Here is a 25964-nt window from a genome sequence, read left to right on the forward strand (position 1 = left end):
TATCATTTTTGTATTGCAGAGAAACGTTGATAGTGAGCTCATTGGTAGATTCAATCTCTTTCAATATATTCAAGTAGTGAGCCAACATGTAATAACAGTGAGCCTATATGTATTGGTGATTAACCATATTCTTTTTTAAGGGTAGCTAGCCCACAAAGCAGTGAGCCAACTTGTAGTAAGAAAAACCAACAGTGAGCCTTCGTAAAATCAACTCAACCTGTGTCACCCTAACAAGTTTTCATTTCATAAGAATAAGCATATCATGAATTAAATTAAAATACATAAGCAAGAATTAAGTGGGGAGGAAGTGCTAATCTCAAGACAACATCATTTTGGAAGCAACTAATTAGAGATGAAGAAAGACCAAGAGATGATTTCTGAAAATCATTGTTCTGCTTTCTTTTCTACTACACTAATGCAGATTTCGTACTTTATTAGGTTATTACCCTAACGAGTTGAGGTTTATGATATTTAGTACATGCTATAATATATCAAAGATAGGATAGGCAATGTATTAGTACGGATATTTGATATGCAATATTATGCCAGTATTAAAATGCTTGCATTTTCTCAAAATCATTTATTCGTGTATTTTGAAGCCCAAATATAGTTTAATGCCTCTCAACAGGATGTCAAACAAGAATACCCATATGGATTGGGAAAAACTATTCAAAGAAACAATTGTGTATCATAGTTAATCAAACCAAAAAATAAGAAACTTCAATTTTTTTTGAGTGAACACTGGCGGATGGCAGTTAAATGCTTACAATAGCCATAAAATTGCATGTTATATGTACTTGAAACATAAACTAATTAGGCAAGTTCTGAACCCGTGAAAATAGATTTGAAAGTGGCACCTAAAATAAGGCAAGATTTTATTTATTTAGCATCCACTCCATTTGGCAATGTTGAACATCAACCATCAGATTGATTTAGTTTGGGCCCATGTAAAAGCAAACGTTTGCAGTATCAATTTTAGATATTGCTAGAAAATTGAATTCTAAGGCAAGAGTAGTCTATTGATATTCATTAAATTCTTTATCGAACTGCATGATCTAAATATTTTAGCAGATGACTGAAATGAATAGTCATGTTAAACAACTAACAGCAAAAATCTTGATGCTTAAATTAAATATATTGGCTTGACAAATCCATACAATCTCAGCTCTGGGCTCTGTATGATAGATGAAAATACTTCAGCATGCAATAAAAACATTCATTGGTATCTAAGATCACTTGGCTTCAGTAAGAAAATTGAATTGTTTAGCTATTGTTTTCCCTAATAATTTACTTTCATATCCTGATCAACTGGGCTATGGATAAGAAAGACTGAAACTGTTTAAATCAGCAAAAAAGTGCTCTGAGATTGTCAGTAAACATACTTTAATGGTCTAGCATTGCTTTTCAAGATCAACTGTTCAGCCAGAGCTTTACTACGTCCATATGGATCAACATGATCGTCCAGTGGAAAATATTGCAAGGATTCATTACCATTAACTATCTCTTTTCCACCATACACAACATTATAAGTACTTGTATATACAAGTCTCCTCACACCATGCTTATTGCAGGCCTCCAACACATGGCAAGTTCCATTTATATTCACCTGATCAATCCGGCCTGCTTGAAGCATTTCTTTACCTGACATGCCATAGGAAGCAAGATGGAAAACACAGTCCACTCCTTGCAGAGCTTTCTCAACATCCTCGTTCCTACTCACATCACCTAAATGACAAGAAGCATTCTACGCTGTTTAGTTATAAGCAATCATTTGCTTAAAGATAATGATATTGAAGATAGTTTTATTTTCTAGTGGTGTGTAGAAGAATAAGAAGCTTTTTAGTTATTAGATTTTTTCTTTTTCTTTTTCGACTTGTAGCTGAATACCAAAATAGCATTTAAAATGTGCAAAAAAGGTGAAAATGCCCACAAGAATGTCTTAAGAAACCTGAAATAAGAATGCCACTTGGGCTTATGCTCAGCTTATTACACACCTATAGGTTTTTAAAAAAAATCAACATTCTGAAAATTCTAAAAAAATTCTATCTCTTGAAGGAAAAGGACTATGGACCAATACCATGCTACAACATAATACATGTTAATCAGAATATAATGGACATCATGATTTGAGATACTCTTATTAAGCCTAATGTAGCTATTATAATTCTTTGTGCATTCAGATGTCACAATTTGTGGTGTTTAATATTATTTCTGTTTAAAATACAAGATTTGTATTGTTTCTATATTAGAAAAGAGAAGTACTTTGGATGGCACTATGCACATGTACATTGATTACCGTGCATTGAATAAGAAAACAATTATGAATAGAAATCCTATTCCACACATAGATCAGTTGTTGGAGAAACTTCATGGTGCAGTGTACTTGTCAAAGATTGATCTCCGATCGGGGTACCATCAACTTCATGTTTGGGATGAAGACATACATAAGACAGCGTTCTGGAATAATCAAGCCTGGGGTAAGCCCAAACACACAGCAAGAAATTACCCACCAGCAACTCACAATTAAATTGCAGCCATTAATTGAATTTCAACACACAAAAACTTAAATTACAGCCCATGAAACATGAAGAGACACTTTGCCTCCAAAAAGAACTCAACATTTTGCCTCCAAATTCAACAACAATCACAAATATTTCTCCAAAAGAAGACCCTTTCATTTGAATTCAAATACATATACATACATGAGGAGAAAATGAATAGTTAGGAGAAGGAAAGTGAATAGTCTTTCCAAGTTTAAATTGAGGAATTGAAAAGAAGTACAATGGCCGCAAAGAATATATATAACTTTTACTTCCTAATTTTAATGCACTGACTATGTTAGACTGTCGACAACACCCAGCAACTCTTGATTGGTCTGGACTCTGGAGAACTCCAAAAATCTCCTGATAGCTCCTGACAATTAAACCCAAACAGAACCAAAACTGAAAAATCAAAATTGTAACTATCATGATGGCTCTTGATAGCTCTTGATGGCTCATGATTACTCCTGATGACCAATTCCAAACAAAACCAAAATTGAGACCAAGACCAAAATATATTTTTTGGTTGATGAGGAGTGCACATACACTCAGATGCTCCTTCATCAGACACCCCAGGTAGAGAAATGATTCATGAGAATGAACTCGTGATCATTTGGGCCAATTTGGAAGTGGAATTCCATACTTAGCCAACTCATTTTCCTTCAACCACGATGCCTCCTCAGCAGGTTTATAGTTCCATCAAACCAAATATTCCATGTATTCCTTTCCTCAGATTTTCTTTACGACTCTAGAATCAAAAATAGCATCCACATTCTCAACTTTCTCTTCAAGCAATTGCTCAATCCACGCTGGTTTATTACCTGCCCCTGTTGGTATATGTGTTGTAATACTAGTCTCCCTCATTATGTCTTTACAAATCACTAACACTGAATATAAGTGAGATATCAATGTCCTCTGGAAGGTCCACTTCAGAGCCATTAGCTGGAAACTTCCTCAAGATCTGCCATGGACCTATCTTCTTCCATTTTAATTTATTACAGGTTCCATGCAGAAACCTTTCTTTTCTCAGATGAACCCATACCAGCTCACCAACATGCAATTCTTGCTCTCTTCTATGCACATCAACATAGTCTTATATTTGGCAGTACTCTTTTCCAATTTGTACAAATCACAACTACAACATTCTTCCTCACTATATCTGCACTATCTCTGAGTTCATCCACACCCCTTAGCTGTACCCATAAAAAACACAGAAAGAAGTCTGCTTGTTCACCAACTAAAAAATTGCAGCAAATTACCTGAACGTTGTGTTCACAACTTCAGTGTAGCCATCTGTTTGTGGATGGCATGCTGAACTAAAACTCAACCGTGCACCTAACTTTTTCCACAATGTATGTCAAAAATGGCCAACAAACTTTGTATCCCAATCTAAAACAATACTTTTAGGCAAACCATGCAACAGAACTACTTCTTTGAAAAATAAATTGCCAATATGGGAAGCGTCACTAGTCTTTTGACAGGGAAAATGAGTCATTTTAGAAAATCTATCAATGTCAACAAAAACTTAATCATTACCTCTCTATGTTGAGGCAATCCCAAAACAAAATCCATACTAATATGTTCCCATTGCCTCTTTGGTATTGGTGGTGGTTGATACAACCCAGTATTTTGTTTCATCCACTTTGCATATTGTGGCATATTCTACATCTTTGAACCATTTTCTAGACATTAGCACTCATCCCTATCAGTAATAACTCTCACTCAACAAAGCTATAGTTTTATCCATGCCAAAATGTCCACCCAATCCACAAATTGTGCTTCTCTGTTATCAAAATATCTCTCATGGAACCTTGAGGCATGCACAACCTCTTGCCCTTGAACAACAAATTATCTTGCATAAAATACTCCAACCATGGGCTTCAATCCATTCCAATTGGATTCTTACACACTACTTATGCTTCTTTAAAATTTGAGTTTTGTTCATACATCTCACTCAAAGAATCAAATCCAACAAAGTTCACTTTCAGCTCATTTAACAACAAAATCCTACTTGCATCAACAACTCTATTAGATTTACCACTTTTATGTTTTAAAACAAAAGAATAGCTTTGAAGAAATTCAACTGATTTCATATGCCTTTGCTTTTACTTATCTTGGCTATTAAGGAATTGCAATGCATGATGATCAGTGTACAACACATACTCTTTTGGTAACAAATAATGTCTCCACTTCTTAAGTGTCTGCATCATTGCATAAAATTGTTGATCATATATAAAATAATTTCTTTTTGCTCATTCAACTTCTCACTGAAGTATGCTATTGGCTTGTCCTCTTAATTGAGAATCCTTCCTATTGTTGTTCCACTTGCATCGCAATCAACTTGGAATACTTTTCCAAAGTTTGGCAGTGCCAACACTGGTTGCTCTGTCACTTTCTTCTTTAATAACTGGAAACTCTTCTCTATTGGTGTTGTCCACCTTAATTCTTTCCTTACTCCCTTTCATTGTTTCAATTATGGAAGCACATATCACACTGAAATTTCTTATGAACTTTCTATAGAAACTTGCCAGCCCATGAAAGCTTTGGGCTTCAAACATACTTTTTGGAGATGGCCAATCAATTACATATCCCAAATATACTAATTCCTTCTATAAATTACATATCCCAAATATACTAATTCCTTCTATAAACTACATATCCCAAATTAATTAATTCCTTCTATATGCAAGTACACTTTTTCAAATTCACCATTAGTTTGTCCTCTTTTAATTTTTGCAATACCATCTTAACATGTTCCAAATGTTCTTCCTTAGTTTTGCTGAAAATTAAAATATCATTAAGATATACAATAATAACAAACTTACCTAGGTAAGGCTTCAACACATGATTCATCAATCTAGTGAACGTGTTGGGTGCATTTATCAACCTGAATGGCATGACCAGCTGCTCATAAAACCCACCTTTTATTTTAAATGTTGTTTTCCACTCATCTCCTTCACAAATTGTAATTTGAGAGTACCCACTTTTCAAATCAAATTCTGTAGAATACCTTGCGCCACTCAAACAAGCCGTTAAGTTATCCATTCTGCATATTAGAAATTTGTATTTAATGGTGAGCTTATCAGTAGCTCTGGAATTTGAGCAAATCCTCCATTCACCTCCCTTCTTTGGCACTACAGTGCATGGACTGAGACTTTCTCTACTTAGCCCTATGTCAAACTACTCTTGGACTTGTCTATTTATTTCCTCATTTTCTTGAGGTGTCATTCTATATGGTGCTTTATTTGGCAAACTTGAGCTTGGAATTAAATCCACACAATGACTGATTTCTCTTACTGGTGGCAATTCATTTGGTAATTCTTTCATTTTAATCTCTACATATTCATCAATCAGCTCTTGAATTTCCATAGGAAAATTCTTTTATTTGTTGTTGTTAAGTTTGTAGTTAGTCAGATTGATTGATCATGAGTTTCATTGTTGTTGGTAAATCATCATTTAGTTTTATATATATATAATAGTAACAAGAATCGGAATCGGATCGGAATCGGCAAGGCCGAATCAAATCATGAATCGGCCATGAATCGGAATTGAATCGCCCACGAATCGGCAAATTAAAAAAACCCTTGAAATTTAGTGAACAACTTATTTCATAAACCCTTTATCGCTGATTCGATTCATTGATTCACAAAAAATCGTTTGGCTTGAATCGAATCGCCGAATCGCGTGAATCGCATGAATCGCCGTGATTCTTGGAACTATGATATGTTACTAATATCTAAAGATGATTAACCACAAGAAACATGTCTCTTCCTCTTATATTTATAAGTCATTCAATATGCATTTGGAAAACAAACAATTACATGGCAATTGTTAGTACATTTGCAAAGATCTAAAATTTAACATGGTATCAAAGCCAACTGCAAATGTATGAAAGAGAAGGTTGAAAAGAAAAATTACCAATTGGTCTTTCAAATATTTTAGTTCTGAGATGGCAAAAGGACAAGGCAACTTGTGATGCATAGAATGAAAAGTTCGAAATTATATCTTAGACAAAACAAGCCAACATCACAATCGTGAAAGAGAAGCAAAATTTGATTTTATTCTCTTCTTGGCAAACCGGGAGATATTGGACCGCAAAAGGAATGAAAAGAAGCACGACCCACATGAATGAGGCCATAAAAGACTCCCTCTTTTTTCTCTATAATCAGATTCATTCTGTTAGTTATTAGTTTGTTGAGAAATATTTTGATTCTATGGTTTCGAATTAAGCATACCCCTTCACAAAACAATAGTCCCCTAACATTTGTAGCAGGAAAAAGATGTGTCCATCGTGCAAATAGATCAATATAAAATCAAACTCAAGTAAGAGAAGATGAAGAAGAAAAACAGGTAATATTACTCTCAAATGATCTTGAGAGTCATTTCACCTTTCTCGTATTTACTATCATGGTCATCGGGATGGAGGGCAGGCATCAAGGGAAAAGTGTACCCCATTGTACTGGGGTCACCCCATTCATCTCCCTTTCCATCTAGAGTCACAAATCTAGGCATCTAATATGCTTGGATGTTTGCATCGTCGTCTGAAACAATGAAATCCTCCATCATCATTGTGGCTCTCAACAAATCCATTCATTTGGCAACTGACGATCGTTAGAATAAAGCATTTAATCCACATTGCCATATGAAATCTCTTTACTGATTGATAAAAAAATGTGAATTAATTGTGAATAATCACCAGATGAAGAGAAATTGATTCAACAAACTAGATGTTATGTATGGATTCTACATTCTGCACTTTTTATTTCCCACCATTTCAGGACAATAATCGAGGTTTGAGCCACTAAGTGTCAAATTTTAAAATGTCAATTTTGACTTCCTACATTGAGCCGCTAAAGGTCAAATTTAAAATGTCAATCTTGGCTTTCGTATACATTGCAAGATGCTTGCTCATAGCCATCAATTGGAGTCGTTTTGATGAGTCAAAGATCTCGAACCCCTCATTAATGTAAGGAAACAACTTAGGTGCGGAAACAACTTCCTACACTAATCTCTTAAGGAAAGTATTGTGCAAATTCCTATTAAATCCTTACAATTTCAGATTCAATATTATGTAAACAATAATATTGTAGTCAAACATAAATACAGAAAACAGATAAAGAAAGAAAATACATAAACACAAAGATATGTCGGTACCTTTCGGTAAAACAACCCCACCCCTCCAAAACTTGCACAATGTATTATCTTCAACTCAAAGGTTACAACACACTTGCAGTGCAAGCTCCTTTAGGACACAGAAGACTTATCCAATAGCTACCAAGAATACACTATTCACACACTCTTTTATCTACAGCCCTAATAGTGCTTATATAATGCGCTTTCCATTTTCTAGGGCAATCTTCCAAAAATAGCTCTTACGCGTCATAGGAATCCATCATAACCATTTCAATCATGATTTCCTTACACAATTAAATCTTCCAAGATAGCTCTTATGCGTCATAGGAATCCATCATAACCGTTTCGGTCATGATTTCCTTACAATTCAAGATGCCGACACATGCAAGTGGAGTGACACATCAACATGCCAACTAGACATGTACACTCACACTTAATTACATTATTTACAAAAAATACATTTACAAAACAAATAATAAGAATAGGAATTATCCAAGGTTGAGACACCTTATTCCTAACATTCTCCCACTTGTCCAACACCTTGTAAAAATACATTTACAAACCAAATAATAAGAATAGGAATTATCCAAGGTTGAGACACCTTATTCCTAACATTTTCCCACTTGTCGAACACCTTGTAAGAGCAACAGACATAATAGGAACTAACTGCTATAGGTCGAAAGGCCCATAGACTTCGAACACCATTTGAACTTCTCTATGCCCACTGGTTTCGTCAATGCATTTGCAACATTCTTTATAGTATCTACCTTCTCCAAATTTACCTTTCCATCTTCCACCATATCTCTCACAAAGTGAAATTGCACATCAATGTGCTTCGTTCTGGTAAGGAAAGTTGGACTCTTTGCAAGGCAAATAGCACTCTGACTGTTGCAACAAATAGTAATCTGTCCTGCATCAACACCAATATTAGAACACAATCTCCTAAGCCAAATGGCTTCCTTACAAGCATGAGTAGCAGCCATGTACTCAGCTTTTGTAGTGGACAAAGCAACCACAGGTTGTCGCTTACTCATCCAATTGATGGCACCACCAAACATAGTGAACACATAAGCACTGGTGGACCTCCTGCTGTCAATATCTCCTGCCCAATTTGAATCCACAAATCCACGAATACAAAGTGAATGTGGAGCTCTAGAAGAGTTACCATGATAACAAATGGAGTAATCTAATGTACCCCTCAAATATTTGAATACTCGCTTAACTGCATCCCAATGTACCCGTCCAGGATTAGCCATAAACCGGCTCAGAACTCCCACTGCTTGGGCAATGTCTGGTCTAGTACAAACCATAGCATACATAAGACTGCCAACTGCACTAGCATAAGGTACTCTACTCATGTCCTCCACCTCACTAGGAGATTTTGGACAATCATCTACAGATAACTTTGTTCCCATAGAAACAGGAACACACAATGGTCTACAATCTGCCATGCTGAACCTTTCCAACACAAACTTCACATACTTACTCTGACTCAACCAAAGTTTTCTGTTAGATCTATCTCTACTAATTTCCATACCCAAGATGTACCTTGCTGCCCCAAGATCTTTCATCTCAAACTGTGCTGACAATTGAGATTTAAAATCAGAAATCATATCCTTACCCTTCCCAAACAGCAACATATCATCAACATATAATGCAGCGATAAGAAGGCGATCATTTTCAAGTCTAAAGTAAACACAATGATCTGATTTCGATCTTACAAATCCAATTGACAACACAAAGGCATCAAACTTAAGGTACAACATCCTAGGAGATTGTTTCAAACCATACAAAGACTTCTTTAATCTGCAAACCAAAGATTCTTTACCTTTAACAATGCAGTGCTCAGGCTCTGACATATAAATCTCTTCCTCCAAATCACCATGAAGGAAAGTTGTCTTCACATCCATCTGTTCTATCTCTAAATCATATGATGCAGCAAGAGATAACAGAAATCTAATGGATGTCAACTTTGCAACAAGAGAGGATATTTCACCATAATCTATTCCCTCTACCTATGAATACCCCTTCGCAACCAATCTAACTTTGTACTCTTAAACACCCATTTGTTACCATCAAGTTTTCATCCTTTAGGCAAAGGTACAAGGTCCCAAGTTTTGTTTTTATCCAATGAAGTCATCTCATCATCCATGGCCTCAATCTAGGAACCTGCATCTTCCATATCCAAAGCCTCTTTCACAGATCTAGTCTCATCAGTGTTAATAATCAAAGCAAAAGCACAACTGGAATCTAACATAGAATAACCAAACCTTTCTGGTTGCTTTCTTACTCTCGTGGATCTCCTCAAGGGCTGAGGTTAAGGTTGTTCTTCCTCTTCTTCTAAACTGTCAGAACTACTAGAGCTCTCCTCATCATTAGACCCAACATGGTCTTTCTATTCAGTCTTCTCAGGGGTAGGAAGCAACTAAACAATATCTTCCTTCTTTTCTTTTTCATCTAGTTGTAGCACAATAGAAGATGTTAGCTCTCTAAAAATAACATTTCTGCTATACAACACCTTACTAGTCACAGGGTCCCAAAGCTTGTATCCCTTCATACCAACACCGTATCCGATGAAAATACATTTAACAGCTTTGTTTTCCCACTTAGATCTTTTCTCCTTTGGAACATGTGCATAAGCTTCACAACCAAAAACACGAAGATGTCTAATTGAAGACTTCTTACCAAACCACACCTCCATGGGTGTCTTACCAACAAGAGCTGATGTAGGAGATCTGTTGACCAAATAGCAAGCAGTGGCCACAGCTTCAGCCCAAAACTTTTGTTCAAGACCAGCTCCACTAAGCATACTCCTAGCTTTCTCCATCAGTGTCCTGTTCATTCTTTCTGCAACTCCATTTTGTTGTGGAGTATAAGGAGTTGTCTTATGCCTCTCGATACCTCGTTCTTTACAAAACTGTTCGAACTCTGTTGAGGAAAACTCATCACCATTGTCAATTCTCACACACTTAATCTTCTTACTAGTCTGATTCTCTACAAGGGCTTTAATTCCTTGAACCAACTAAAGACTTGTGTCTTACTTTTTAGGAAATAAATCCATGTCCTACTGTAATCATCTATGAAAGATACAAAAAATACAAACTTGGAGATCGAAGGAACTTTTACAGGACCAAATACATCAAAATGAATAAGATCCAAAACATCAGAAGATTTGTGAGAACTAGATTAAAACTAAACACAATTTTGTTTACCATAGACACAATGCTCGTAGAAGTCGAACTTGAGATTACAATCATTTAACCCTTCAATGAGGTTCTTGTTTTTCAGGGTTTTGAGACCCTCCTCACCAATGTGGCCAAATCTCATATGCCACAACATTGTCTTTTTTGCAAGAAGCTTTCCTTCCAATGTGTTTGCACCCTTAGGTACACATGTTGCACTGCCATCGGAACCAATAACCACAGTCTTCTTTATTGCTCGTTCAGATGGTGGGGATGAAGTGATAGTTGCTCTCTTCTTTGAAACAGAAGAACTATTGCACTAAGAAATGCATGCATCAAGCTGAAACAAAGTACCTCTCCTAGTACCCTTAGCAAGCACCATAGCTCCTCTCATCATCGTACATCCATCTTTAGAAAAAATAACTTGCACACCTACATCATTCAACATACTTATAGATAATAGGTTTCGTGCCAAACCAAGGATGTGGATTACCCCGTTGATCCCCTTTACTCATCCATCAGGGACTCTAATAGTGACCTGTCCTCGTCCAACTATCTTTAGGTGAGAATCATCACCCAAGTACACCTTTCCACCATCAAAAACTTCATACTTGGAGAACCAGCTTCGATGAGAGGTCATGTGGAAAGAAGCACCAGAGTCTATCAACCACACATCATTAGATGCATGCGCTGCCAAGGCTACAATAAAAGCATTGCCATCTTCTTGAGATTTTTCTGAACCTGAATTTGAGGCCTTCTTTTTCTTTGGCTCTTTACAATCTTTACGGAAGTGCCCATTGCCTTGGACTTTCCAGGAGTCTTTGATTTTCCACGAGATTTGGATCTACCCTTTCGAGACTTGTCATTTTGCTTGCCTCTGTGGTTGGATCTACCGCGAACAACAAGAGCTTCCTTAGTCGAATTTGAAGATTTTCTCCTTGTCTCCTTAGATAACAACAAAGACACCACATCATCCATTTTGAAAGTGACTAAAGTACTTCTAAGAGCCATCACAGGATGGTCCCATGAATCCGGCAAGGAACATAACAAGGTCATACATCGATCCTCCTCTATCTTGGCACCAGATGATGTCAACTGTGCAATCAGTAAATTAAAAGCATTTAGATGATCTATAACAAGATCCTCCTTCCTCCATTCTTAGAGAATACAACTTCTTCCTCAGGAACAACTTGTTCACCAGAGATTTGGCCTGATACACAAACCCAAGCCGTTTGTGGTCTTCTCATCAAGGACATTCAAGAGAATTGAATCAGCTAGAGAGAGTCTAATGAGACCCTTAGCTTTCCGATCCTTGAGATCCCAATCTACTTGAGATATTGTTGTGGGTCTCACATCAAGTGAAGTCGCCTCCCATAGATCACGATCTTCAAGCAAGTCTTCCATCTTGAGTTTCCACAACTCGAAATTACTGCCATTAAATTTCTCCACCTCCACTTTTCCATATGATGAACTAGCCATCTCAATCTGCAAATAAGATTCAAAATGCTCTGCACAAAACTCCCACTCAACTTGAGATTAGCTCAAAAATCCCTACCCAACAACTAGAATCGAAAGTTGATCAAACTCTGATACCACTTGTAAGACTCAGGTGAGGAAACAGCTTCCTACACTAATCTCTTAAGGATGGTATTATGCAAATTCCCATTAAATCCTTACAATTTCAGATTCGATATTATGAAAACAATAATATTGTAGTCAACCATAAATACAGAAAACAGAGAAAGAAAGAAAATACATAAACACAAAGATTTGTCGGTGGGGAAAAACCTTTCAGTAAAACAACCCCACCTCTCCAAAACTTGCACAATGTATTATCTTCAACTTAAAGGTTACAAGTGCAAGCTCTTTCAAGACACAGAAGACTTATCCAGTAGCTACCAAGAATACACTATTCACACACTCTTTTATCTACAACCCTAAAAGTGCTTATATAATGCACTTTCCATTTTTTAAGGCAATATTCCAAAAATAGCTCTTACGCGTCATAGGAATCCATCATAACCATTTTAGTCATGATTTCTTTACACACAATTAAATCTTCCAAAGGTAGCTCTTACGTGTCATAGGAATCTGTCATAACCGTTTCGGTCATGATTTCTTTACACAATTCAAGATGCTGACACATGCAAGTGGAGTGACACATCAAAATGCCAACTAGACATTTACACTCACACTTGATTACATTATTTGCAAAAAATACATTTAGAAAACAAATAATAAGAATAGGAATTATCCAAAGTTGAGACACCTTATTCCTAACATTCTCCTACTTGTCGAACACCTTGTAAAAATACATTTACAAAACAAATAATAAGAATAGGAATTATCCAAGGTTGAGACACCTTATTCCTAACAATTAAGAGCTCACAAAATCTGCCAAACTAAAACTCCCCAATAGCTTTGAGTCTATGTGAAGGCCTTCAGTCTAAGCATTTCTATTTGGATGAAGGTTTGTTGTCATGGTAGAGTTCAATCCATTCTAGCAAACAATTCGTATGCACCCGATATATATACTTGGTGCATTCCGCTTTGAACGATGTTATACGAGCTTTGGGTATTCTTGTTGGGATGTTTGATTCACTATATTTACCATACGAGCTTCATTTCTTAGTAAAATCTTGATCATTGACGCAATTGTCATAAGACTTTGATCGTACCCTTTTGATTGTCATGAGAGCTCATAGCTCCTGAATTGTGTCGAGATAGGTAAATAGAGATTCATGGTGATAGTGAACAAAATGAATTCAAGAACTATGGAGAACATCAAGTAGAAACTAGAATACTTTCTACCAAATGTGACATGCATATGTAAAGCCTCCCAACCCTGGAGCCTTGGAACGAAATTTGAATAGTTTAAATACCACCACCGTGACATGATGAATGTTAGCAAGGAATAATTTACTATCAAAGCCAATGTATACTCACTCTATGATGTGAGAAGTAGTACATCGAATGTAGAGAACCTACATAGGTGAATGGAAGGCTTAATCAAATCCAAGAAACTGAGATATCAACATCTAAAGGGATTAGTCTAGGTGTCCCAAATTTTCGTAATAGTGGTGAAGTCATCAATGATATGTGTCGACTAAACACATTATCTATTAGTCTACCCTTTCGTTAGAGGTTATGCTAAAAAGAAAAGAGAAAGTAATTATAAAGACTCTAATGAAACTTACCCTCCCCGATTTCTCCCATGTCAGCTAGTGCAAGAAAGATTATAAGGTAAGTATATACATGAAAAGGAGGATTAATGTCAAGCTCAGAGGGAGCTTAACACTCCATCAGAAGCATTATTGGATGAAGAGCTCAAGAGATTGAGATTCAGAGGGAACCTGACATTTTATTAGAGGCAACCTTGAAAGAGAGGGAGCAGATAGTGGATATGGTTTCGTCAAACTTGAGTGATCTCAATCATATTGATTCAGAGGGAGTAAACCATGTTGTGATGGAATCTTCAATGATCGATAAATTGTAATAGGACTATAATTCATGCAACTATGTGATTTCAATGAGCCTAACCCTTGTGTACATCATAAGAAAGTGGTGACTTAAATTGAACCATCTACAACAAATGATAAATGAAACTTGACGTATGAGTTATGGAGTCATTCAAGTGGCACAATCATACTCAATCAAGATATTGGCGTATTGTGGACAAGTTTGTGTTCACTTATACTATTAAGCTAAAATGAATGTTTGGGCCTTCAATGGACAAAAAGAGCAAGTTGGAACTTAGAAAGGAGTTGTCATATTTGATACAAAATTGTTCAACAATATAAGAATGAGTGGAAATTTTACATTGTGGGGGGAATAATAAATGTTCCATTCCTACTTGATCCCTATTTAGAGGGGAGATGTTCCATTCTCAAATAACCTAAAAAGACAAAATTTAAATCTTCATGTGCAGATAAGTATTCTTATCCTTTACATTTATCTACTCTTTGTAGTCTCTCTCTTAATTGTAATTCTATACATACTATAAGGGTTATTTGCCTCGATATTTCCCTTTGTGTTTGAGGATATTCTTACAAGAAAAGAAAGTTTGTACTTTACATATGCTACCAATATTGTGCAAATTCAATCTAATGACAGTAGCTCCAAAGACCCTGATGATAAAGATGGATTAGTGAGGCTCTTGAAGCAAACATCCTTGATGATTGAGATTATGAGATTCTTCTACCTCAAGAGGAAGTATGAAACTTCTCCTAAGCCAACACAAGAGCTTAGACGATTAATACTCAGAGGGAGTTTAGAAAAACATGTGTATGATTGCATGATGTTTATGGGCCTACTCCTACGTATATAATGAGGAAGTGATGACTTATCACTAGGAAATCACAAAATTCATATCAAATTCAAAATGAGTTCGATTGGCATCCTTGGGTTTTTGAGGAAGTAACTAGAGGACCTGACTTCCCAGGATCAATGTTCAGAGGGAGAAATTTTGAGATGAAATTCTTATCTATGAGGAGAAGTTCTAAGAGAAATTCTTTATAATATGATCTCCTCTATGAGAGATAAGTATGAGGTGAAAACCTTTTGTTCCACCATCTAGTAGCAGCTACGATGGGTCCACCATTTCACTTGATTAATGGTGGATATCATGTGAGTTACTATATGATGTTGTTGTAATTATGTCATGAAAGATGACGATCTTTCATTGATGTATATATTTAGAGGGGAGTTATTGAAAGGTGACGATATTATCAATAACTGAACCTGTTATCATAACATACTACATTGAGTCGTTGTCCCGGTGCGCCGAAAGTTATGATAATGAATAGAAGGTAACTATTATGAAGTGACGATCTTATCAATAGATTACCAGCCTTCTAACACCAAAAGTGTTGAAGGTTATTGGTGTCATCGTTATTAGGCTGGATTTTGCCGGACACATTGATATCCATCATGGTTATTAGGCTAGATCTTGCCAGATACCATGAAAACTATTGTCTCATTGTTATTAGGCCGGATTTTGCCGGACACCATGAAAATCATTTGTTATGGTTCTTTAGGCTAGATATTGTTGGACACCATAACTTAAATCTATCATAGACCACACTTAAGGTGGTATTTAATGTTGTATTATATTTGCTTCAATTGCCTCTTTACTATAGATGGAGTGTTGAGGAATTTAGCCTCATAGTGAATTGAAGTAAATTCCATATGTTAAATATGTTAATATGTGTGTGTGTGTGTGTGTGTGTGTGTTGATGGATTCATGTTGATATCCTTAATATGTCATTCTAGGAGTATCTTTTCATATACTCGAGCATAATGTGCTATATATCAATCCTCTCTAACTAAGAGGGAGTGTTAAGTTTGTAGTTACAGTCAGATTGATTGATCATGAGATTCATTATTGTTGATAAATCATCATTTAGTTATATATTATAGATTATTGTTAATATGTTATTTATATCTAATGATGATTAACCACAAGAAACATGTCTCTTCATGAGACATGTCTCTTCCTCTTATATTTATAAGTCATTCAATATGCATTTGGAAAACAATCAATTACAATGGCAATTGTTAATACATTTGCAGAGATCTAAAATTTAACAGTTGTCCGATTTTGCAATGGCAAGGAAACAATAGAAAACAAACTGCCTCTCTCTTCAAGTCTTTCAAGTAAATTTTCTCAAAAACTAAACAAACTCTTGAACTTCCTTCAACATCTTCTTCTTTATTCTTCATGGGATTCAAAATAAATTGTTAACCATCCCTTTTATTAGTAAATGTAGTATTTCCCCCATCACGAACAACCTGCCTATCATATTGCCAAGGCCTACCCAATAGGATATGACATGGATCTATGGGCAGTATATGACATAATATTTCATCCTTATAATTACCAATTTGAAAATTAACCAAACAATGTTCTCTTACCAACAATTGATGCTCGTTTTGAACCCACTTGAGCTGTGTATGAGTTGGGGTGTTTCAATTATTTTAGCTTCAGCTTCCTTACCTTTTCTTCAGACACAATATTGTCTATGCTACCACTATCTACAATCACTTTACACCATTTTCCACCAACCGTACATGTGGTTCCAAACAAATTTCTCCTTTGAATTGTTTCAGCTTCTTTCTTCTCCGGATTTTACAATATCCATTTCATCGTTAAAGATTCTCCATCCTCCAGATTCTCTCCTTGTCTTGAAGTTTCTCCAACTTCATCCTCTACTTAGTGCACATGAAGTCTGGCCTCTTTTCCTTTACCTCCACCATGTTGTATCTGTGGACATTCAAAGGCTCTCATCATTAAAGATTCTCCATCCTCCAGATTTTCTCCTTCTCTTCAAGTTTCTCCAACTGCATCTTCTACTTAGTGCACATGAAGTCTGGCCTTTTTTCCTTTACCTCCACCTTGTTGTATCTGTGGACATTCAAAGGCTCTATGCCAATTTCTCCACATTACTAGCATGTAGCAGTGAAGTTTCTTCCTCTTCCTCTTCCAAAATTTCAACATCCGCTAAAGAACTCTCCTCTTCCTTTGAAATTACTTCCACCTCTCATTTCTTGATGTGTGAACTTGCCTGAGAGGTACTAACTTCATCTTGATTGATAGAATTCCCTCTTCCACCACTATGCTGACCTCTACTATGTGTATTTCTCCCTCTTCCTTTGTTATTGGTTTATTGTTTTCTATTCAATTTCTCTTCAACCTTCAAAAAATGTTGATAGGTCTCTTCAATATATGCATCTTTAATAAACTTATTTCATCTTGTATTGACATATGCAAACCATTTAAATACCTTGAAATTTGTTATAAATCATCTTCAACATGGCCTACTCATATGCTTAATCAATGGACTTCTTTTGTGTAATCCTTGATAGTTGTTTCTCTTTGTTTCAAATTTTGCAATTTTCGAAATGAACTCATCTAGTAATTTGCTGGCAGAAATTTTTACCTTCAACTTTGTTACCCTTCTATCCCATGATTTTATTTCATCTTTTCCTCTTCATTGTCTATCAATTTGCAAATGATCCCACCAAAGGTATGCATAACCTTTCAACTTTGTAAATGCATATTTCACCTTTTTATCTTCTTTTGTACTTTCAAATTCAAAATATTTCTCCATTTCAAAGATCCGCTCCACTAATTCATCTGGATTCAACTTACCATTATAGCTTGGAGGGTCGAAATGAGATATGGTATTTCCTTTCCTCTCCTTGGTCGAGCCTAGGTTGGGTTTCTTCTTCTGTTACCTCAGCCTATCCATCTTCCTCCTCACTTACATCTTCAACATGAATACCTCTGCGCTGTGATGTCTACCTGTTATTCCTCTCAACATCTCCATCATGATAAGATCCACACCTCTACGTCCTCCTCGTGCCATTTCACAAAAGTTCTCTGCAATTGTAGGATTGCTCGTCTTCTTCTTACCCACAACAAAAACTCCTTTATAATTTGTTTTTGACACCTTCAATTCTCCTCAAACCTAGTCAAATACCACTTGGAGCAGTCATGCCTAGAGATAAGCCTAAACACGCAGCAAGAAATTACCAGTAGCAACTCATAAATAAATTGCAGCAATAAATTGAGGTTTAACACCACAAAAAAACTTGAAGCCTATGAGACATGAAGAAACACTTTGCCTTCAAAAAGGACTCAATGTTTTGCCTCCAAATTTAACAAAAATCTAGAAATATTTCTCCAAAAAGAAACCTCTTTCATTTGCATTCAAATACATACGCACACACAAACACACACATATACAGTCTTCCCAACTTTAAATTGATGAATTGAAAAGAAATCCAACCATGACAAAGATTATATATTTTTTATTTCCTAATTTTAATGCATTAATTATGTTAGACAACACCTAAAAACTCCTGATTGCCCTGGATCACTCCTGACGGCTCCTGATGGCTCCTCCTAATACTAACAACTGAACCCAAACAAAGCCAAAACGGAAAATTAAAATTGTAATTAGCATGATGGTTCTTGATAGTTCTTGATGGCTCCTAATTACTCTCGATGACTGATTCCAAACAAAACTGAGATTTATTTTTTTGGCTGATGAGGATTGCACATACCCTAGATGCTCCTACATCACGTTCAAATGTCACTATGGGCACTAAGCATCTTAGTGATGTTACTTGGCCTCACTAACATACCTGCTACTTTTCAATCATGCATGAACCACATATTCAATAGGTAATTGAGTAAGTTTGTACTGTGTTCTTCGATGACATATTGATATACAACAAGACTTGGGAGGAGCGCACAAGACATTTGGATGTGGTGCTTGGCATTATGGAGGCACAATCTTTGTTTGCCAAGATGTCCAAGTGTGAATTTGGAGTTGCAAAGATCTTGTGGTTGGGGCACGTGATTGGTAATGATGGAGTTAAGGTTCACAGGGAGAAGATTTAGGCAATTCACGATTGGCCACCACCTAGGAACATTTTAGAATTGTGGGATCTCATATGCTTATGTGCATACTACAAGAGGTTTGTGAAGGGATACTCATAGCTTGTAGCTCCTTTAACAAAACTCACACAGAAGGGCACTTTTAGATGGATAGATCAGGCACAGGTTGTATTTGATAGGCTCAAGCAGGTCATGAGCGGTTGTCCAGTTTTGGCTCTTCTAGATTTCTCTCAACCCTTTGTGTTAGAATGTGAAGCATCCAGAGAGGGTTTTTGAGAGGTTCTTATGCAACATTGTCATCCTATTGCCTGCAATAGTAGGACATTAAGGGATAATAAGAGACTTTATTCTACCTATGACAAGGAGAAGCTTGTCATCATGCATGTGTTGGCAAAATTTTGTCAGTACCCATCACAATAGTTTGAAATATTTGTTGGAGCAGAAAGAACTTAATAAGTGCCGACAAAAATGAGTCAACAAGAAACAAGCATATAATTTTGACAGTGGGTATGTCAAGAGGAAAAATAATGTTGTTGTTGATGCACTTTCTAGGAGGCCTACAATTGCAAGACTTTGCTCCTTAGTGATATTTCAGTAGATTAGAAGTCTCGATTTCTAGTTAAGTATTCCAAGAATAAGTTTGCATGTGAGATTATGGATGGTTTGGTAATGATTGTTGATGATATAAATTACAAGAACATAATTTACTTAAATCAAAATTAGAGAATAAATATTATGCACTATCCATGACATACCACTTGCAACACATCAGGGGTACTTTAAGACATACATGCAAATTATAGAGCTTTGTAGGGAAGGGCTTCAAGGATGATGTCTTGGAGCCTCTGTGCGAGTGTGTGACTTGTCAACAGAACAAGTTAGAACAGACTTTTCTAGTTGGTCTTCTGCAACCATTGCCCATTATAGAGCAGAAGTGGGAAGGAATATCTATGGATTCTATTACAAGTCTCCCAAAAGTCCAAGGGAAGGAATGTATTTACATAGTTATGGATAGATTGATGAAAAATGCACACCTTTACCCCATTGGATCCTACTTCACAACATCTCAGGTGGCAAAGCTATCTTTCTTGAGGTGTTTAAACTTCATGGATTCCCTAGGACCACTGCTAGTGATTGGGATAGCAGGTTCATGAGTATCTTTTGGCAAGAGTTATTTCAGCAGGAACGAAGTTGACCCCTAACACTAGTTACCACCTTCACACAGATGGACAGACGAAAATAGTTAATAAATAGGTTGAGGGTTGTTTGTCTAATTACGTTTCAAGTCAGCAGAGAGCATGGGTGTATTGGTCGTATTTGGGTGAGAATTGTTATAATACTAAGTACCACATTTCCCATGATAAGGTTGAGTTACCATATCCCAACAAAATTGGCAGCAAATTGGAGAAGGACTTTGATTTCAGATTGGATAAAGGGCACATCAGTTTATCATAATTAAATATCTGAGCCCAAAGGACAAAATTCACATGCTCCAGGTGTCTTTTCTCAGCCAAATGGCTCTAGGCAAGGGCTAATGTCATTGTTGGAGGATATTATTATTTCAGATTGGACTAGGACAGGATATGTTTATCGGTTGCAGATCGATCGCTATGAAAGCAATCCCAAACATTTCCTGAGCTTCTAGAGCTACCTGTACAGCCCAGGCAGCAGTCAACACCACCTCTTCGCTGGGCGTGGAGTTATAGCAGCAGCAGATGCCATTCAGAAAATTATGACTTCCAGAGGCAGCTCAGTATTAACAGCAAATTCAAATCAGACCATTGCCAGTATCACAATCCCATTTGTTGTTGTTCACTCTTATTACTGGCTGTACAGCCCTGGTACAATATGGAAATAGTCGTTGGATGAAAAAATTAAAAATCAGAATTACTCTTATTTGGAGTTGTATGTTTGTTGTTAGTTTCTTTCAGGGATTTTTTCACTTTCCAACTATTGCATTTCTAGATTAAAAAATTACAAAAAAAATTTTAAAACACTTTTAAAAAAACACAAAAAAATCACATATTGCAAAAACAAAAAAAAAGACTTCTTTGCCGAAGCACTGGTCAAAGACAAGGAAACATACAAAATTCAGATATTTGCATTGGAATTCCAGTTGGGGATCTTTCACTCTCTGAGATGTACGGCCAGCTTAGGAAAGGGGCAGCTAGCAAATGGAATGGTTACAAGTGTATTGTAACCATTGATTATTGAACAGTACATTGAGTTTCCTTGAAGTGTTCAGGGATTTTTTCCAAAAGGATTTCCATATATTAATCATTGTGTTATAGTGTAGTGCTTTTTTGTTTATTTCCTTGTAATCATATGATTAGTTTGATTTTTGGACATATCTTCTCTCAAAACTTATTGTCAGAACTGTATTCCACAGTTTTACTTCCTTTCAACCAAAACCAAGTGTCCTAGCTGAAGATGTTTGTTATAGAGGATATCATGTTAATCCATTCGTTAAGGTTCGATACCTAGGAGTCCCTGTCAGGCCAGGCACCAGCCTTAGATAACTTAGCTTTAAGATAACATTGACCATCGGGGTTCAATTTCTAGGAGTCCCTTATCAAACCAGGCCTTAAGGTAACTTTAATCGTCAATGTTTAATTTCTAGAAATCCCCTATAAAACCAAGTGCCAGCCTTAAGGGTAATTTATTTAGAAGTACTCTTGGTCGCTGTCAGGCCAGCTACTGGCCTCAAGGCAACTTTGATGGAATCTTGTTCCTTGTCAGGCCAGATGCCAGCCTTAAAGTGACTTTAATGGTCTTACTTTCTGTCAGGTAGCTTAGCTCAACATGAGATTATGACTGCGTGCAAATACAAGTATTTCTCCGTTTCACACGTATCCTAACATCAAAAACCTTAGACACAATCTACTAGCCCTTCTTACTCTAAGAATCAACCGATTTTTTTTTTAAAAGATGTTAAGATCTTCCATTCTGGTGCAAATTTACGATCATAATTAAAAACTTAAAACAAATGCAGCATTTAATTAACGCGGAAAAATACGAAATTGAATTCATTTCTTCTAACAAATCACAAATGTATTTTAAAACATGTACATCTCCGTGAATGCGTAGGAAAGAGAGAGAGAGAAGGACGGAAATTTACTTATAAGATAGAATCGGTGCATCAAAGGTGGAATTCTATATTTTACTAAAATTACCCAAAGCCTGCTGGTTATTGCTCTTCGATTTTGGAAAGAAATAGAAATGTGGTATTACCGGTTATGCAAACGACTCCATTCCGGCGTAGTGTGGTGAGCCAGGGAGAGTCCTTGCGGAGGTCGAAAGATCGAACCTCGTCAGCCCCGCGCCTCATCAATTCGAGGCATAGCGCAGTGCCTACAAACCCTGCGCCCCCTGTAACCACGAAGGTGTGGCCTTCAATTCCTTCGTTCTCACTCAAATGCATCTTCAAGCATTCACAATGTCAGATTCTTCCGTCCAGTTTCCTTCCTCGACTTAAAAACTCATCCCATCAGACACCTAGAAATTGATGCCTTGTATCGGGCGATTTTACCGGTCAAAAATTGGTAATGTCCAAGAGTACAGCACGCACATTTCCCCGAAATAGGGGAGGGGGCCGGCAGTGGCGGCCAGTGGATATGGAGCAATGTATATGCACCCCTCCCTAGTGTCCAAGAGTAAAGCACGTAGTGGGGCCAATAGGGGCGCAGGGTTCAATAGTCGCTCACCCACCAGTGAACATATTATCTGATGTTACCGGCCATCAGTGGCCCAGGGTCTTAACAGTGGTTTACCCACTAGTAAACATATTATCTAATGTTACTACACATTTTTTTTATAAATTGTAATTAAATAATTTACAAGTAAATTAAAAAATCAAAATGTTGATATAAAAAATATTAATGTGAACATGTGAGGACTTATAAATGTTATAGTAAAAACACAAATAAATCCATTCGTAAGTGAAATAAATAATTTGTTGTCTCAAATAAAATATTATAGCTATTTATTATGTGTGTTACTTAAAAAATAATATGTTCACTTAATAAAATAAAATAGAATGCTCACTTAAACAAATATTAGTATCTTGGTGCACAAATATTATTCTTATGTGTACAACTATTGGGATAGGCATGTATATGCATTAGAATATTTCATGTTAACAATTTGTCTTGGCACAAATATAAAATGTGAATACAATAAATGTCTTGTATTTTCTCTTGAAATATGTGAGATTGTTAAAAAAATAAAAATAGATAGTGTTCAACTATTGGTCCTTTGTGTTCAATATTAGTTGTATTTTATATAATAATGTGTTATTTTTACAACAACAAATATTTTTTTTATATTGAAGTATTTGTCTTTTTGTGTTGGATATAAAAGTTAGACATAACAAATATGTATGATTAATAATGACTATTTAGTCCATTTAAGTTGCATATTTGTTATATTTTATATAGTTATACAATATTCTATTAATAACAAATGATATTTTTTAATTCAATTATTAAAGAGTTTTAGATTAAGTTTTGGTCAAATGTTTAAAAAGTCATTTTTTACACCTTTCCCTAGGTTTGCTTTTTTAATGCCTTAAAAGATTTGTAATGCATTCAAACATTAGTTGTAGGTAGTTAAGTGTCCATTTTACATTTCTAAAAAAAAGGATGGTCCTACGATGTTCCATGCAATGACTACATGTTGACAAAGTTAGCCCTCACTACCGATCCCTCTCCCCTAATATATAACCTAGAAAAATCAAGGAGACACTATTCATTTGAGGTTTTTTAACTTTCATCTTGTTTTATGTCTTCTCTTAATGTACTTGTTGTAGGCAAATATTATTGCATTCACTTATGTTCAATTAGTGAATTAGTTCTCCATCAATCAATTAATGATAAATAACAATTTTCCAATTAAACAAGTATTTCTAAAGTTTATCAATTTATTTATATTTAAATATATTATATATATTTTAAATTGATAGGCTGATTTAGGAACTTTTTTTAGAGGCTTCCCATATTGCTTTTTTTTTTTTCCAAAATATTAGGTCTAGAATAGTTTTAAAAATTAAAAATATTAACTTTTAGTTTTTTTTTTACATATTTCTTTTATTAGTTGTACGTTGAATATTTAATATAAAATTTATGTGTATGCACATAATAATAATATAAATTTTTTTATGATATATAGAAAAGATGTATTAAAAAAATATAATTCAAAAATATATATAATATAAATATACTAATCAATAGTCAAAATATTCTTTAGCAATATTTTATCATTTCTAATCTTCAAACTTTTATTGGATAAAATGAAAAAATAAATCATTAACTATTCTAGTACTAATGGTAACTATTATTAAATTTTTAATTGAATAAATTATTAAAATTAATTTAGAACTAAAATTATATTATAATTAATTCCTAAATTATTATGACAAGTACACGCCACTATGTGGTGCTTGTTACCTCTGGCTCTATCCAAGGGACCCATCATCCTCATTTTTGCCCCTAGTTGTATTAAGGATATCTCTAGAGCTAGTCAGAAGAAGACCATTATCAGCCTCCACGAGCCCCTTTTAAAAATATCTAATAAAAAAATGAGGACCCACTTGACCCTTCGAAGCCTAAAAAATGTTGGAAAGGCCAAATTTTATCAAATTGATTCATATGTTGAAATTATGGAGGAAACTAGTACCCCCACCACTTTACACAAGTTACTTCTAAACCTTGGGACAAGGGTAAAATTATAAAAGTTGGTTGAAGAGAAGGTTTCTAGTGATTCTAAAAGTCTTGAAAATAAAGTGTTTGAGAAAGAGGCCTCATAAGATTCTAGTAGCTCTACTCATGTCTATGTACATGAGTGTTACAATTGAATCCTTGGACATTACTAGCAAACTTCAGGTGGCAAGCAAAGCGACTTCCCCTTTTGATACCACCTCCCTTGTTCAAATCTTGTTGTCAATGATAAGACTATCACGAGTAGTGAGTGTGGGTCTTATGCTGCTACTTGAGGAGAAATTCAAAAAATTAAAAAGGATTTTAAAATCTAGAAGATAGTTTTGTGACACTCTCCAAATTTTCCCTTAAGGTTATGTGTTATTCAACTACTACTCTTCATCTCTTACAGAAAGAGAATTTGGGTACAAAGGAAACTAATAGAAGATCATCTAAGGAGCTATTAAATTTCTCATCGATGAGTGGACTTGGATGATGCTCTCTAAGGCCAGTGAACAAAAAAAAAAAAAAATTTGTTTCTACATTCAATTCCAATTTTGATGATGTGTATGACTCTGGCAACCTTGTTTCTCTTTGGGCATTGTTAATGATAGTAACTAGTTTTATTTTGGTTTATAGGTTTTTAAATACTTATTGGTTCAGCCCTGCGAGGAACTTAAAGACTTATAGTTTTTGGCTAGTTTAGCCCATAGTGGCAGATAAACAAACACTTGGTACGAAGTAGGTACATGTTTGTGTGAAAGTTGTTGTCAATTAGGTGACAAAGGTTCTTCACTCTTTTTCTACCTTCGAGTATTATACTTAAGGGCCAACCCCTCATTTTTGGTTTCTTTAATATGAAAAACAAAATTGGAAAAAGATAAAATGTAAAATTGTTAAATGCTTTTTTATAAAATTGTTTAATGTTAAATGTCAAGATAGATGAATATTTAAAAGTGGGTAGTGCTATTTCACTTCTCATGATTGGTGGTTTTATTTATTTCTAGATTAA

At 35.5% G+C, this 25964-nt stretch overlaps 1 protein-coding gene across 2 annotated transcripts in view; it reads right to left on the reverse strand.

Moving 5' to 3' along the window:
• LOC149563280 (NAD(P)-binding Rossmann-fold superfamily protein) overlaps positions 1–22948 on the reverse strand; it is a 38389-nt gene extending 15441 nt beyond the window's left edge. The window contains exons 1-2 of one of the 2 annotated variants that reach the window (XM_089826629.1): positions 22491–22948; positions 1383–1725 (exon numbers count right to left, since the gene is read on the reverse strand). In XM_089826629.1, coding sequence (XP_089682755.1) covers positions 1383–1725; positions 22491–22680 — 533 coding nt within the window. In that variant the 5' untranslated portion in view covers positions 22681–22948. The remainder of the gene's footprint in view (positions 1–1382; positions 1726–22490) is intronic. The other variant, XM_089826630.1, reaches the window with a different exon arrangement.
• Positions 22949–25964: the final 3016 nt, after the last annotated feature.

This window comes from Cupressus sempervirens, chromosome 4 (assembly GCF_028749045.1).
Source record: "Cupressus sempervirens isolate cs-2001-9-10 chromosome 4, ASM2874904v1, whole genome shotgun sequence".
NCBI classification, from domain to species: Eukaryota; Viridiplantae; Streptophyta; class Pinopsida; order Cupressales; family Cupressaceae; genus Cupressus; species Cupressus sempervirens.